Source organism: Hemitrygon akajei, chromosome 7 (genome assembly GCF_048418815.1).
Source record: "Hemitrygon akajei chromosome 7, sHemAka1.3, whole genome shotgun sequence".
NCBI classification, from domain to species: Eukaryota; Metazoa; Chordata; class Chondrichthyes; order Myliobatiformes; family Dasyatidae; genus Hemitrygon; species Hemitrygon akajei.
The window spans coordinates 158,770,853-158,788,192 of NC_133130.1; the positions used below are offsets into that span (position 1 = coordinate 158,770,853).

The window sequence follows — 17,340 nt, forward strand, 5'->3', positions numbered from 1 at the left end:
CCCTAACAATCGATTCCAACAACTTCCCAACCACTGAAGTCAGGCTAACAGGTCTATAATTTCCTTCCTGCTACCTCCCACCCTTTTTAAATAGGGGAGTAATATTTGCAATTTTCCAGTCATCCTCTACAATGCCTATCGATTCTTGAAAGATCATCGTTAATGCCTCTGTAATTCCTTCAGAACCCAAGGGTGCATTCCATCAGGTCCAGGAGATTTATCCACCCTCAGATCATTAAGCCTCCTGAGCACCTTCTCAGTCGTAATTTTCACTGCCCATACTTCACTTCCCTGACAATCTTGAATATCTGGTACACTGCAGATGTCTTCCACTGTGAAGACTGATGCAAAATATGCATTCAGTTCCTCTGCCATTTTTACGCCTCTCATTACAACATCTCCCACATCACTTTCTATTGGTCCTATATCTATCCTCAACTCTCCCTTCCCCTTTATATACTTCAAAAAGCTTTTAGTATTTTCTTTGATATTACTTGCCAGCTAGCTTCCTTTTATAATTCATCTTTTCTTTCTTAATGACCTTCTTATTTTCTTCTGCAAATTTTTAAAAGCTTCCCATCCTCTATCTTCCCACTAGCTTTGGCTTCCATGTATGCCCTCTCTTTTGCTTTTACTTTGGCTCTGACTTCACATGTCAGCCACGGTAGTGTCCTTCTTCCATTCAAAAATTTCTTCTTATTTGGAATATATCTATTTTGCACTTCCCTCATTTTTCACAGAAACTCCAGCCATTGCTGCTCTGCTGTCCTCCCTGTTAGTGTCTCTTTCCAGTCAACCTTGGCCAATTCCCCTCTCATGCCATTATAAATTCCTTTATTCCACTGAAATACCGACACATTGGAATTTAGTTTCTCCTTCTCAGGTTTCAAAGTGAACTCGTTCATATTGTGATCACTGTTCTCTAAGGGTTCCTTAATCTTAAACTCTGTTATTACAGAGTTGTTGTGACACACGTTGCACAACACCCAATCCAGCACAGCCGATTTCCCAGTGGGCTCAACAACAAGCTGTTCTAAAAAGCCATCCCTTAGACATTCTACAAATTCTCTCTTGAGGTCCAGTACTGGCCTGGTTTTCCCAATCCACTTTCATGTTAAAATCCCCAATGATTATCACGACCTTGCCCTTCTGACAAGCCTTTTCTAACTCCTTCTGTAATTTGTAATTCACATCCCGGCTGCTGTTTGGAGGCCTGTATACAACTGCCATTAGGGTCCTTTTACCCTTGCCATTTCTTAACTCAACCCTTCCAATCCTATGTCATCCCTTTCTAATGATTTAATATTATTTCTTCTATACAGGGCCACAGCACTCCCTCTGCCTACTGACCTATCTTTCCGATAAACCATATATCCTTGGACATTCAACTCCCAATGGCAGCCATCTTTTCGCCAAGTTTCAGAGATGGCCACAACACTGCTGCGTGCATTCAAATATAACACTTTCAGTCCAGTATTTGTTGCTTTCTGTTTGAACTGCACCACACCTCTGTTGCCCTGTAACTTATCCCACTGGCTGTGATTATGCCTCATCTCCTCCCTGTCCTTTCTATCATCTCCATTGCACACTATCTTTGATTTATTTCTGTTTTCCCCTTCCTCAGCCCTATCACTTCCTACCCAACTCCCTGAATTCTCTCTTCAGGACCTCCTCCCTTTTTCTACCTATGTCATTGGTACCAACGTGCACCTAGACCTCTGGCTGTTCACCCTCTCCCTTCATAATACTCTGCACCTGATCCGAGACATTCCGTACCCTGGTATCTAGGAAGCAACACACCATGTGGGTATCTCTATCAGGCTGACAGAACATCCTGTCTGTTCCCCTCACTGTGGAATCTCTTATGATTACCACATTCCTCATCTTCTTCTCTCCCTTCTGCACCACAGAACCAGGCTCAGTGCCAGAGACCCGATTGCCATGGCCGTCCTCTGTCAGGTCACCCCCTCAACAGCATCCAAAATGAGATAACGATTACTGAGGGGAACGTACAGGAAGTGTGGGTGTATAAAACCAGGGCAAAGAATATAAAATAGTCATTTACAATTCAGTATGAGGCACAGGAGAAGCACTTTTACTGGAGAGTGTTGACAGATAAAATGACCTGTTACAATGAGTGGCTCATGCAATTGACTTGCATGCACTTCAGGAAACCCCAGGACAGGTGGGTAACATGATGGTATAAATCCTGGAGATAGATTGGAATAGGAAGGTTGAAGATCCAATGCTTTACTGCAGACTGAGAGACCTATTTACTTTTTCCTTGCAGGAAAGTCAACAACAGGTGGATGTTTCTGGCTGTGTTCACAGCAGTCTTGGGAAATGTAAGCCTTGGTTATGCAGCAGCCTACACTTCCCCTGTGGTCCCAGAACTGGAACGTTCTCCAATCCCGAACCTTCTAATGAATACCCAATCAGCATCGCTGTTTGAGGTAGGAGCTCATGACGATTATCACAAAGGGGACTTTACTCTGCAGCTAACCTGTGCAGTATCTGCTCAGGAATGTTTGATGGGACAGGATAGGTGAAGCTCTAATTTGCATCTAGCCTGTGTTATCTTTGCCATGCCAATGATTAATGAGACATTGAAGGAGAAGTTTTACTCTGTATCTAGTCTGTGTAATTCATGATTGTTTGATTTATTGATTGATTGATAGATTGAATGATTGATTAATTTATTTATTTATTGATTGCGATACAGTGCAGAATAGGCCCTTCCAGCGTTTCGAGTAACGCTGGCCAGCAATTCCCCCAATCTAATCCTAGCCTAATCATGGGACAATTTACAATAACTAATGAACCTACCAACTGCTACGTCTTTCAAGTGTGGGAAGAAACCAGAGCATTAGGAGGAAACCCATGCAGTCAGTGGGAGAACATACAACTCCTCACAGTGTCAGGAATGGAACCCAGATCACCTGGGCTGTAAACCATAAGAAATAGGAGGAGAATTAGGCCATTCAGCCCATCAAGTCTGCTGCACAATTCCATCATGGCTGATCCTGGATCCCATTCAACCCCATACACCTGCCTTCTCACCATATCTTTGATGCCCTGACCTATCAGGAAACAATCAACTTCCACCTTAAATATACCCATGGACTTGGCCTCCACCTCAGCCTGTGACAGAGCATTCCACAGATTCACCACTCTCTGGCTAAAAATATTCCTCCCTACTTCTGTACTAAAAGGTCGTCCCTCAATTTTGAGGCTGTGCTAGCTAATTCGGTACGCCCCCACCATAGGAAACATCTTCTCCACATCCACCTTATCTAGTCCTTTCAACATTCAGTAGGGTTCAATGAGATTCTACCCCCTCTGCATTCTTCTAAATTGCAGTGAGTACAGGCCCAAAGCTGCCAAATACTCATCATATGTTAATCCCTTGATTCCCAGAATCATCCTCGAGAACCTCCTCTCGACTCTCTTCAATGACAATACATCCGTTCTGCGATATGGGGCCCATAACTGTTGACAATACTCCAAGTGCGGCCTGACTAGTGTCTTATAAAAGCTCAGCATTATCTCCTTGCTTTATATTCCATTCCCCTTGAAATAAATGCCGACAATAATAGTTCACACTATTGTTCCTTTTACCAAAATGCATTATCATACATTTCCCAACACTGTATTCCATCTGCCACTTTTTAGCCCATTCTTCCAATTTGTCTAAATCCTGCTGCAAACGTATTGCTTCCTCAGCACTACCTACCCCTCCACCTATCTTCGTATCCGCCACAAACTTTGTCACTAAGCCATCAGTTCCATTATTCAAAGTAGCGGGCCCAACACTGAACCCTGAGAAACACCACTAGTCACAGGCAGCCAACCAGGAACAACCCCATTTTATTGCCATTTGCTGCCTGTCAGCCACTCCTCTAACCATGCCACTATCTTTCCTGTAACATCATAGTGTGGTGCTAATCATAACGCTACCGTGCCATGTAGTGATGCGACAATAGAGAGCTGCACTTTATCTCTGCCTTGGCGGCTTCTGACAGGATGGTAGAGAGGACATGCCAGTGTGAGTCTCACCTTGATAGTGGAGTAAGATCTCGTTCTAAAATGCTGGTGCCGATTGGCATGCTGAACAGAAACAAATGTAAAAGTTTTGCTATCTGTTAGAATAACATTTCCTGAGCCGTCGAAAGAGTTATCTCAACAATCTGTCTTTTGAATAAAATCTTCTTTTCCGATGTTCACACTGTGACCCTGGTGCCAAACATTTCTTTTCACAGTCTGTCATCACCGTGGGGATCGCACTGGGGGGCCTCAGTGCCATGTTCTTCAATGACTTACTGGGTCGCAAACTGACCATTATGGTGTCCACTGTGCCATCGGCCTTGGGATTTGTCTTAATGGGCAGTGCTCAGGCCATTTGGATGCTTGATGTTGGCCGTGCACTGACTGGATTCGCGGGGGGAATGGCAGCTAGCTCAATCTCGGTAAGTTAGCAAAGGATAACTTTCTGCCAAGTCCCTGAAAACACAGATTCCACCTCTGTATTTTGATGGAGGAGCTCAGCAGGCCAGGCAGCATCGGCAGATCTTCTCCAGGTATTGCCTGACATGCTGAGCTCTTCCAGCACTTTGTGTGTGTTGCTCTGGAGTTGCAGCATCTGCAAACTTCCTCGTCTTTGTATTTTGATCTTGCACAGCTAAAGAGACAGAAAAATCTGAGAGTGAGAAAGAGATGAGATAGAGATTATCTTTATTTGACACATGTACATCAAAACATTCAATGGGAAAGGCATCATTTGTGTAACCTAATCAGTGAGGATTGAGCCAGTTTCTGGTGCCAACATAAAATGCCACCAGCCCATATATCTATGGAATATGGAGAAAGCCAGAGCACTCAGTATGAACCCACATAGTCACAGGGAGAATGTACCAACTCCTGGCAGACCGCAGCGGGAATTGAACTCTCTCAGTACTGTCCCTCTGACGGTGTGACATTCCCTCAGTACTGTCCCTCTGACAGTGTGACCCTCCCTCAGTACTGTCCCTCTGACGGTCTGACACTCCCTCAGTACTGTCCCTCTGACGGCGTGACACTCCCTCAGTACTGTCCCTCCAATAGTGTGACACTCCCTCAGTACTGTCCCTCTGATGGCGTGACACTCCCTCAGTACTGTCCCTCTGACGGTGTGACACTCCCTCAGTACTGTCCCTCTGACAGTGTGACACTCCCTCAGTACTGTCCCTCTGACGGTGTGCCACTCCCTCAGTACTGTCCCTCTGACAGTGTGACACCCCTTCAGTACTGTCTCTCTGACAGAGCGGCCTTGTGCAAAGACTATCCCTCCAGTGGTTTTGTATTCCCTAGACCAGGGGTGGGCAAACTTTTTGACTTGTGGGCCACAAAGGGTTCTAAAATTTGACAGGGGGGCTGGACCAGGAACAGATGGACAGAGTGTTTTGGTAATACAGCTCATAAGAGAAAATAAAATATCATGGGATATGTAGAAAACATGTACTTTAATTTCAATTGAAAATGAACAAATGCATTACAACAAAATATCTGTCTTTGAAGTCCCATGGTATTTAGCTATTTCTTGAAATGACTTTTAAAACACTGAAAATTAAATGAATAAAATACAGCTTTTTTTTAATAGTAACAGTTATTATTTTAAAGCACTGAAAATTCTGTTATCCTTCAAGATATTATCATCATCACTCTCCTCCTGACTGTCTTTATTTCAAAAACGGTAGGAGATGCAGGTCTTCTTGTCCTGCTCCTTCTTATTCAATTATCCCCTGTGCCAAAACTCAACAACGACCAGCACAAGGACAGAACAGTGACAGCGCGCCAGTATGCGGAGCGCGTTATTTGATCTGGAGCGCATTTTTTATTTTGAGAACGTACGTGCACCTGCGCACTACTCATGTCCATCACTTAACAGAAATGACATGTAACATGTAAGGCTTATTGAAAAAAATATTTTCAAATGCATTTTTTACATAACACAACGAAGAAACTTATTTTTAATTTCAGTGGGAACAGTGTTGTTGGTCTCCCTTTTTAGCCAGCGCATCAAAGTCTGGATTTAGTTTTGTTGTGGCGATTCTCAGGATGGATCTGAGGTGTTGGTCAGTTAACTTGGATCTGTGGCTGGCTTTGTTGATGTTCATGACGCTGAACGCCTGTTCACACAAATAGGTCGAGCCGAACAACGCCAGCATCTTCTGTGCCGTCCTCCGGAGGTTTGGAAACACCTCTTTACCAAGTGAAGCATAAAAGTCATTCAGTTTAAGAGAGTTGAACTTCTCTTTTAAGACTGGGTCAGACTGAAGGTCGATCAGTTCCAGCTGTAGCTCCTCTGGTGCTGTTTCAGGATCTTGTGACAGGGGACAGGCCACCAACTGAAGTGACTTGTCAATTTTTTCAAAATCAGAATAGCGATGGCAGAATTCTCTGTGCAGCGCATCCAGTGACTCGCTGTATTTTTTCACATTTGCGCCGGCCTCTTCCAGCATGGCTAGCGTGGGAAAATGAGTGAATAACTTATTCAAAATTTACCTGGAGAAAAAAGCCAGCTTGGATTTAAAGGCTTTCACGTTTGTGTACATGTCATGCCAGAATTGCGGGGAAAAAACGTTAACAAGGTTTATTAATATAATTTCATCAAGTTCTGCGGGCCGGATTAAAAAGCTTAACGGGCCGCATATGGCCCGCGGGCCGTAGTTTGCCCATGCCTGCCCTAGACAGTACAGATGTGTCAGTGTAGATTTTGTGCTCAGTCCGCTGACAATGGCATTCGTTTGTCTTGAAGGACAATCGATAGATCACTGGAGTGAGTTCTCCAGGACCCAAGCCTGGACGGAAGGTATGCAGATCCTGAGATGCCAGGTTGTCAAAATATCCTCCCCACGGCCTCACCAGTGTATTCCAAAAGAAAGCTTATGAATCATTATGCTTGGCAGCAGCCTGGCTGCGGGAGCTGCCAGAAGAATGTTCGATAACATTCAGCTGCCTTAGGGGCTCCACTCCAGATTTGCTGTCTGGGTTTACTCCCGTAGCCTTTGTGTCTCCCAAGGCTGCCCACAAGGCAGTGGAGCTATTTACCCATAGCTGGGGATCTGGTTCACGAGCACCAGGGCGTGTCCACACATCGGAGGGCCTGTGTGCTATGTGTGCAGCGGACAGACCTCCTCTCCGTCCAGCCTGAGTCTGAAAGGAGTTGAGTTTCAGTGTGTCACCAACGAGGAGGCACTACATGAGGCTTGCTGTTGGAGAGGCTGTGTACTGGCAGGGAGAGACTCACACATTCAGCTCTCCTTTTCGTGAGGCTGCTAGCACAGGGGTTAACCCTAATGTGCAGCTACTTCTCTTGAGTTTCAGTGTGTCCCCCATGGAACCGTCTGTTCCACACATCTCCCACCAAGTCTTCTGGTCAGCAGGTTATTAAACGTACCCTTCCTCTCCTGCAGGTCTACATTTCTGAGATATCAGTGGCCAAGCTGAGAGGAAGACTGGGCTCTACCCCACAGTTTATGATTGCCTGTGGATCACTTCTGCTCTATGCATTGGGTGAGGAATTCCGTACATTGGGAGTGAATGGGTGTGGTGAACTACATATACCTGTCTGGTCACGCCCCCTGATGACTGCTTCTGTGGCTCATCCCACAGACCCCTTTATAAAGGTGATGGAGGTCTGAGCCCGGCCTCTCAGTCTCCAGGATGTAGTATGGTGGTCACTCCCTGCTTGTTCCTTCTTCCAGTCAATAAAAGCTGATACGTCGCTTCTACGTCTCAGAGTGAGTTATTGATGGTGCATCAATGGGAAAGGCTTAATCCATTGGGATTCTAAAATATGGGAGGGAAGGGATATCTCCTGCTGATAAAACTGACTGAATTGTCCAAAGACATGACTGAAGTGGGGAGGAAAAGAATCTTTAGGAAGTAATCCCTGGGGACTTCCAGAGGGCATTTGTAAAATTCACTCATTGATAGTTTTAACTAAAGTTTTTGTTCATGAGATTCAGGGCAAATTATGATTCAGGACAGGAAATTAACTGGTTAGGAAAGACTCTTTATGCGCAAGGTGCTAATGATTTTCAATTTTGACGTGTCCATCACTAGGCATGGAGAATTTAGACAGAGATGCCAAGATACTTATCAGTAGATCAATGTCTATGATTGGAGAATGGGTTGAAAAAGGGGCAGAAGGAAAGAAATCTCTGAAGTGGAACAGAAAACAAAACTTGGGAATCTTTGCTCTCCTGTGAACATTGATGATATCTCCAAGATGGATTGATTCTTATATGAAATGATGGGGGGAAATATTAAGTAATGCCACAGATATTAATGAATGGCAAAAACAGCACGAGGTATAATCAGCCAATTCCTGTTCCTGTCTCCCACTGGGATTATGTGCACTGGAAGAGGGTGGGAAAGGCTTGGCCCCATTGGGAATAGATGGGAAAGAATTGAAATTATAATGGAATGGAAGTGTTCTTTATGTGCAATTTCTTTGGGAAGAAGAACACTAACAGGAGTCCTTCGTTTCTTTTCCAGACCTGGTCCTATCCTGGCGTTGGCTGGCGGTGGTTGGGACAATTATACCAGTAGTATTGGTCATTATTTTGTGCTTCATGCCGGAATCCCCTCGCTATTTAGTCTCCAAAGACCGCGACCATGAAGCTGTTCAAGCACTCATGTGGCTCCGGGGCTCGGATTTTAATTACTTGCTGGAGTACAGGGAGATTCAGGAGGTTCTGGCCGGGAACGTAAGTGGAAAGTCTTTCTGCCTTGCCAGCAGAAGCAGAGACACCATGGCAATCACCAGTCGCTTTATCCCAACATTCACTCAATAAAGTGTAGACATTCCAGATCCCTTCCCACTCACTGCCATCACAAAGAATTCCAAGCTCACAGTGGAATGTAGAAACATGGTTTAGGCAATTAGTCTCCAGCACTCAGTGAATTCCTGGCTGATCTGTGAGCACAATTGTCAATGAGGAGAGTTTATTCCCACAGCAGGGACCACTGACAAATCACAAGGAAGCTTGGATAATGTGGATGGAGTGAGACCTCCTCGGTTGATAGGCATTGATTCTACAATAAGATTTTATTTTGTTCAGAGAACTGTGAAGGTATCAGTATATTTTTCACCCAAATTTTTTTTAATATCTCAAAGAAATTGTATCATCACTGGCTCAATGGTGAGAGCGATTCACGTCAAGAGACAGAAAGTAAGGTCCCACATCAAAGATTCACAATCAATGCTGGCATCAGTGAGCAGGACTGACGGAATGTCACATGTTAAGAAGCTGTAAATGAATTCTCCTGCGACCCAGTGTCGTTATCCCTAGAAAAACATTATTCCATTGGATTATCTCATTACTGTGAAAGTACTTCAGTGCTGTACAAAGGCAAACTGTGTCTCTTTCCCTTTCCTTCCAATCTGAGATTGTGGCTCTTTGACTCCGACAGGTGAAAAAAGTGTCATGTACCGATCTCCGCCAGGCCTTTGTCTACAAACCCATGCTGATTACCGTCGTAATGAGGGTGTTTCAGCAGCTCAGTGGAATCACTCCCATACTGATCAATATGCAGCTCATCTTTGATAGTACAGCTGTAATTCTGGTAAGTAGCAACTCTGTCACCAACACTATCCAAACAAATGAAACACATAGCTTGCTCTGTTCCCAGGACCTGTTCATCTCCCACTGTCCCTAACTGCTGCCCTCCAGATGCAAGTCTTCTGTGCCATTGTTTGCAGAAAGAAGAGAAGGGAAAGCTTGAGATAGGATGCAGACAAAAGTTGTCAAAGTAACAGCAAAAATGAGGAATTGGACCGAAAGTTGCAAATATCAGGAAAAGCTGATTTCCTGAGGCTCTTTACGCTTGAAAATGCACAGAGAGACAGGACCTAATGGAGGTGTGATGATGTAGGCATGGAATGTTTCCACTTGTGGGGAAGAAAAGCAGTCTAATATCATAGTTGAGAAATGAAACAAAGAACACAAAAGTCACGTCTTTGCCCAGAATGCTGCCAGATGGAAGGAGTACGAGGAAAACCTAAAATGTACGTAAAGAGAATTATAGAAATCTCATCTTGCAGCAGTTAGTGCACTTTAAGCACACATCCAAGTACTACCTAAATGTTATGAGAATTTCTGCCTCTTAGGCAGAACTCCAGACCCCTCATCCCAGGTGATAATCATTCTTTCATCCCTTCTCCATGACTTCAACCATTTACTTTAAATCTTTACCCTCTGCTAAAGGAAAGACACCTTTTGTATTTATTCTACCTCCCTCCTCTTTCCCTCTCTCCCCACTTCCTGTTCTGTACACTGACGGAGATATTTCTGTTAGAAAGGTTCCTATGATGCAATACTGGTGGGTGCCATTTACTTGGTGTCCGTGTTGATTGCAGCCTGGATAATGGACAAAGCTGGAAGACGGAAACTTCTCTTTGCGTCAGGTACAATAGGAAAAGAACTTTAAAGTTTCAAAGTGAAATTGTTTTGGCTTCTTCTATGGTACATGAACAGATGCAGTGGCAATGATAACAGAGAAGGAGATCCAACTCCATCATTGGTCTGTGTTGAGTTAGCTAGGATTCAGAAAAGACTTCTTTCTTCTAATGAAAAGAAGCAAACTTGTTCATAATCCATTAATAGGAATGTCTGTGAAGACTGGCTTAGGTGTGACCCTCATGGTCCTATAGAATACGAATGGGTCTTGGATCAAAGTTGCCAGAGAACAATAGAGCTGGTGGCTTCAGAACTGGGGTGAGGTAATTGAGAGACTCTGGGAAACCAAGTTTTCCTGTCAAGGATGGCATTTATTGTTGGGTTATTGATAGTATGACACTAATTCAATAGCTCTAGATCACGCCAGAGGTCAGCTGAATCAACAGTGCTGGTGTGGGACTGGACACACAAATGGCTATGAACCACATGATGGAGATACACAAGTGAATCTTGTGTGTCTTTATGATAATTCATTAGCTTTGCTTTTCTTTACCTGAAAGTTCAATGTAATTTCAACTTCTCAGAGTGGGATTTGAGCTTGCGTTGTGCTGAATGGCTTTCTATACCAATTAAACATTTTATTAAATTGCTGTACTTTTCAATGTGGGGGCTATTGTTAAACAGGTCTTGAATCACTGTAAACTGCAAGGACTCTCATTTTTTCCCTTCTCCTTCTCACACCAGGTATAATTATGTTTATATCAACACTGACTTTTGGAGTCTACGTCAAAGTAAATGAGATAAGAAGTAATGTAACCAACATTAGCACTGTGGAGAGTGGTCACTTAACTGTCGAGCATCTCTTTCAGACCAACACAGAAAAATGGTTAGCCCTCATACCTCTCATCAGCATCATGGTTTACATATTTGGTAAGTCAGATTGCAAGTGTTTTATTTAGGGGTCTGCAAAGGAAGTTTTACTTTATGCCAGATCTATGTTATACCTACTCTAAGACACAGAAGCAGAATGAGACCATTTGTCACATCGGGTCTGCAATGCTATTTGATCAGGGCATTTTTTCTTTCAACCCCATTCTCCTGCCTTCTCCCCATAACCTCTGGCACCCATATTAATCAAGAACCTATCAATCTCTGCGTTAAATATTCCCACGGATTTGGCCTCCACAGCTGCCTGTAGCAATGAATTCCACAGATTCGCCACCCTCCAGCTAAATAAGTTCTTCCTCTTCTCTGTTCTAAAAGGGTTCCTCATATTCTGAGGCTGTGCTCTCTGGTCCTGGAATTTCCCACAATTGGAAATATCCCCTCCATGTCCACTCTATCTCGGCCTTTCAATATGCTATCACATTCTTATTTGATTGGCTGTGCAAAGCCAATAACAATAGCCCAAATGTCCAACCAGTGCCTTATAAATCCTCAGCATTATATCCTTTCTTTTATATTCTAGTCCTCTGGAAATGAATGCTAACATTGCATTTGGCTTCCTTACTACTAGCCTGACATGTAAATTAACCTTTAAAGAATCCTGCACAAGGACTCTCTAGCTCCATTGCACCAGTGATTTTTAATTCATTCCTCATTTTAAAAAATTAGTCTACACCTTTATTTCTTCTACCAAAGTGCATGACCATCCAGTTCACTACACTGTATTCCATCTGTCACTTCTTTGCCCTTCCACCCACTCTGTTGAAATCCTTCTGTTGATTCCCTGCTCCCTCAACACTCCCTGCCGCTCCACCTGTCTTAGTATCATCCTCAAACTTGTCCTCAGAGACTTCAGTTCCATCATCCAGTTCATTAACATATAAATTGAGAAGTAGCGGACCCAACACCGACCCCTGCAGAAACCCAACCGGAAAAGGCACCCTTTATTTCCATTCTATGCCAACACTAGCCAGCCAATCTGCTGTGTATGTTGGTGTCTTTCCTGTAATACCATGGGCTGTCATCTAGTTTAGCTGCCTCAGGTGCAGCACCTTCTCAGAGGCCTTCTGAAAATCCAAGTAAGCAACTATCTTACTTGTTTCTTCAAAGAATTACAACAGATTTGTCAGGCAAGATTTCCCCTTAAGGGAACAATGCTGACTTTGGCCTGTTTTATCTTGTGCTTCCAAATACCGCGAAACCTCATCCTTAATGATGGACTCCAACATCTTCCTGGCCACTGAAGTCAGGCTAATAATTTCCTGTCTTTTGCATCCCTCGCTTCTTGGAGTGGCATTTACCTGACAGTGCTTGGTGGAATAGTGAGGTAGCATCATTAATATAATGCTGTGTTTGCTATAACCAGAATAAAGGGTTAAATCCCAAGAGCGTTGCACTTAGCAGAGGTAAGCTGCATTTATAAGTTAAAGGCAAGTTTCTCACAAGGAGATGAGGGGTCAGTGTTAAAAGCAGGGATTCAGTAAAAAGGAAATGGTGTTTGGGGTGAGAAATGTCCACAGAAATGGCTTCATTGCATTAATGGTTTGTCATTTGTTTCTAAAAAATCTTTTCACGTTCTTATTTGACCTCTTTTCCCCATCCTATCCACAAGAGAGCTTTGCCAGTTGCCTTGTTGTGACCAAATACTTGTATCTCCTTTTCACCTGTACATAGGCTATGCCCTCGGCTGGGGACCAGTAACTTGGCTGTTGATGTCGGAGATTCTTCCAATTAAAGTCCGTGGTTTGACATCGGGACTGTGTGTCATCGTCAGTTATATCACAGCTTTCATCATTACAAAGTATTTCCTGCCAGTGAAGGTTTGTTTGTCCTAATGTAACCATGAGGAATCCACCTTCTCTTGCACTTCATGGGTTTCTGAGATTTGTTTTGTCTCCTGACCATGGAGAAAAATTCTATACACATCGATCCTCTGAATATCCAAAAATCTTCCAAGCTTGATTACTGGCAGCCCACACAGCTCACTCGCTGCATGAGTAAATATCTTCTCTTCCCAGTCGTGAGCAGCCATTCCCTTCTCTTAGGATGTGACCCCTGGTTTGGTTTGTTTGTTTATTTATTGAGATGCAGTGCAGAAAGGCCCTTTGGGCCCTTCGAGCTGTGCAGCCCTGAAATCCACCATTTAATCACTGCACAATTTAAAACGACCGACTTATCTACCAACCGGTCGATCTTTGGACTATTAGAGAAAACCGAAGTACCCGGAGGAAACTCACGCGGTCATGGGGAGAACGTACAAACTCCTTACAGACAGGACAGGAATTGAACCAGGTCACTGATACTGTAAAGCGTTGTGCTAACCACTGCATTATCTCAACGTGCCCACCCGGCGAAGCTGGCATGAACTTTATTCATTTCAATGGGTTTTTGTCCCTGGAATCAACTTTACAAACTTTTGTTTCATTCCCTCTGTTGTAAGTTTATTCTGCCTTTGGTAGAGAGACTGGATCTGTCCATGAAGTTGTAGGAGTGGTCACACCAGGGCTCTGAATGACTGCAGTAACGTGTCTTCACTGCAGGCTCTCAGATGCTCTTGCAATAAACACCAATGTTGTAGCGATGTGCTACACACAGAGCTAGAAATGATGACACGCAGTCTGTAAGTTGCACTTGAGTCTAGTTTATTCAAACTTCGCGGCACTGGCTTTTACGCAGTCTTGTTCGCACCCTCTCCGGGTGGAAATGACGTCAGAGGTGCATTACAAAAGTCTCTTCCCGCGCACGGGCTTTCTCCCCTTGCTGGTGAAGAAGGCCCAGTGCCATTTTGGGGCTGGCCTCTCTGCCAATGCGCACGCCATTTTGTGAGCCGGTTCACCTGCGCAGAAAGTGGGTCGCCACATAACCCCCCCCCCCCCGAACCATTGATACACCCCCCAATGTCCACAGTCTGGATAGCCTCTGTTTGGGAGGTCTGCCTCTGCGCCGCGTTGCCTGAACCTCGACCTGCTGCACCAAGTCCACATGGGCTGGTTTTGAGTCGGTCCACCATGAAAACCTCCTCTTTCCCCCCAATGTCCAGAACGTACTGTTACGTACCCCGTAACTGGGTCACTTACCAGCAAAGATAGAGAGGTCCGTTGAAGTCTGATGGTACTATTTTTAAAAGTATTTATTGATAAAGGGGCACAAAAATAAGATTAATGCAAAACAGACAGATAATATACTTCGTCAATACTACATCTAAAAGCGCGGGTATAGTAATAATAAGAAATAGCTCTATCGTTGTCTAGGGGGTAATGTATTGTCCGATAGAAATATAAAAGTCACTCAGTTCATTCAAGCTGCAGCTCTTTGGGTGGGTTGGAGAGAAAGGCGGGTTAAAACTTGCCCGTTCCTTTTATGATGTCAATCCTTCGAAGTTCGTTGGGGGTCGAGTTCCCCGTTGTCAGCTAAAAGCCGTTTTCTGTGTTACTAGCCACCAGTCCTAGGCAACAGAACTGAACGCACGTGGCCTCCTTTGAATGTCTTCCCGCTATCACGGGAGCGATAGTGTTTCTTCCGGTGCGTCTGAGGGGCTGTTCCTGCAGTCCCTCTTTTATCCTGACTCGCAGGGTCGTAGATGTCAATCAGGTTGGGGGGATGATGCAATCTCTCCCCTTCACCCAGCCCACTTTGCCCGAGGGCTCTCACGTAGCATAGGATCTCAATCCACAAATTTGTCTCCAAGAGACAATGGCCATTTCCCCTAGCTTTACATCGCCGGGGAACGAGACAGTCCGCACGTCTCCTTCTCATTTCCTGGGCCCCCTGACAGAAACCCAATAGTGATCTTGTGATTCTCACAAAGGAGGGGGCTGCGGGCATAACAGTACATGGACCCGTTGTTCTTGATCACCTTGAACGGCCCCTCATACGGCCGCTGTAGCGGTGCCCAGTGTGTGCTCCTTCATACAAATACAAACTTACAATTCTGCAGGTCTTTGGGTACACAGGTCGGGATCTGTCCATGCTGTGAAGTCGGTACGGGGGGCCAGGTTGCCGAGCCTTTCGCGTAGCCTGTCCAGGACTGCTGCGGGTTCTTCCGCTTGCCCCCTTGGGGCGGGTATGAACTCCCCTGGGATGACCAGGGCTGTGCCATACACCAGCTCAGCGGACGAGGTGTGCAGATCCTCTTTGGGCGCCGTGTGGATTCCGAGCAGGACCCAGGGAAGCTCGTCCACCCAGTTAGGTCCTTTCAGGCGGGCCATGAGATCCAACTTCAAGTGACGGTGGAAGTGTTCCACTAGTCCGTTCGACTGGGTGGTAGGCAGTTGTGTGGTGTAGCTGCATTCCCAACAGGCTGGAGGTGAACTGGGCGCCTCTGTCAGAGGTAATGTGGGCCGGTATCCCGAAGCGTGCTACCCAGGTTGCAAATCAGTGCTCGGGCGCAGGAATCGGCGGTGGTGTCAGTGAGCAGGACCGCCTCTGGCCATCTTGTGAACTGGTCTACCATAGTTAGGAGGTGCCGTGCTCCTTGTGACACTGGCAGGGGGCCCACGATATCCACATGAATGTGGTCGAACCTCCAGCGGGTGGGTTCGAACTGCTGCGGCGTTGCTTTGGTGTGCCGCTGCACCTTGGCTGTTCGGCACTGCGTGCACATTTTGGCCCATTCGCTGACCTGTTTGCGAAGTCCGTGTCACACAAACTTGCTGGAGACCATCCGGACGGTTGTCCTGATAGATGGGTGCGCCAAGCCGTGTATGGAGTTGAAAACTTGCCGCCGCCAGGCTGCCGGGACGATGGGGCGAGGTTGGCCGGTAGCCACATCACACAGGAGGGTCCTCTCACCTGGGCCTATGAGAAAGTCCTGCAGCTGCAAGCCCGAGACTGCGTTTCTGTAGCTGGGCATCTCGTCGTCTGCCTGCTGCGCCTCCGCCAGTGCTGCGTAGTCCACCCCCGGGACAGGGCCTGGACAGCTGGTCTGGAGAGTGCGTCCGCCACGACGTTGTCCTTTCCCGAGACATGCTGGATGTCCATCATGTACTTGGAGATGTAGGACAGATGTCGCTACTGGCGGACTGACCAGGGATCGGACACCTTCATGAACGCAAAGGTCAACGTTTGTGGTCCGTGAACATGGTGAACAGCCTGCCTTCTAAGAAGTACCTGAAATGTCAGATTGCCAGATACAGTGCCAACAACTCCTGGTCGAAGGCACTGTACTTGAGTTCGGGTGGCCATAAGTGCTTGCTGAAGAACGCCAGGGGTTGTCAGCGCCCCTCGATGAGCTGCTCCAGCACCCCACCGACTGCTGTGTCGGATGCGTCCACTGTGAGGGCGGTCGGAACGTCCGTTCTGGGGTGCACCAGCATCGCGGCATCTGCCAAGGCTTCCTTGGCTTTAACGAAAGCGGCCACGTCCTCCTCATCCCAAGTAATGTCCTTGCCTTTACCCGACATCAGGGTGTACAAAGGGTGCATGAATCGGGCTGCTGAGGGGAGGAAACGGTGGTAGAAGTTCACCATACCAACAAATTCCTGCAGGCCTTTGACTGCGTTGGGCCGGGCGAAGTGGCGGATCGCGTCCACCTTGCTGGGCAGAGGTGTTGCCCCGTCTTTGGTAATCCTGTGGCCCAGGAAGTCGATGGTGTCGAGTCTGAACTGACATTTGGCCGGGTTGATTGTGAGGCCGAAATCACTCGGGCAGGAGTAGAGCTGGCAGAGGTGGGACAGATGCTCCTGATGACAACAGCTGGCTATAAGGATGTCGTCCAAGTAGATGAACGCAAAGTCCAGGTCGCATCCCACCGCTTCCATTAGCCGCTGGAACGTCTGTGCGGCATTCTTCAGGCCGAACGGCATTCGGAGGAATTCAAACAAGCTGAATGGGGTGATGAGTATTGTTTTGGGGATGTCTTCAGTGTGCACCAGGATTTGATGGTATCCCCGGACGAGGTCTACTTTGGAAAAGATGCTTGCCCCGTGCAGGTTTGCTGCAAAGTCCTGTATGT

General features: G+C 45.9%; 1 protein-coding gene across 1 annotated transcript in view; it reads left to right on the forward strand.

The window, feature by feature from the left end:
• LOC140730095 (solute carrier family 2, facilitated glucose transporter member 6-like) overlaps positions 1–17,340 on the forward strand; it is a 32,546-nt gene that overhangs the window by 5,670 nt on the left and 9,536 nt on the right. The window contains exons 2-9 of the mRNA XM_073050230.1: positions 2,291–2,453; positions 4,260–4,466; positions 7,452–7,551; positions 8,539–8,750; positions 9,457–9,609; positions 10,342–10,450; positions 11,187–11,372; positions 13,062–13,207. Of these exons, the coding sequence (XP_072906331.1) occupies positions 2,310–2,453; positions 4,260–4,466; positions 7,452–7,551; positions 8,539–8,750; positions 9,457–9,609; positions 10,342–10,450; positions 11,187–11,372; positions 13,062–13,207 (1,257 nt within the window). The 5' untranslated portion in view covers positions 2,291–2,309. The remainder of the gene's footprint in view (positions 1–2,290; positions 2,454–4,259; positions 4,467–7,451; positions 7,552–8,538; positions 8,751–9,456; positions 9,610–10,341; positions 10,451–11,186; positions 11,373–13,061; positions 13,208–17,340) is intronic.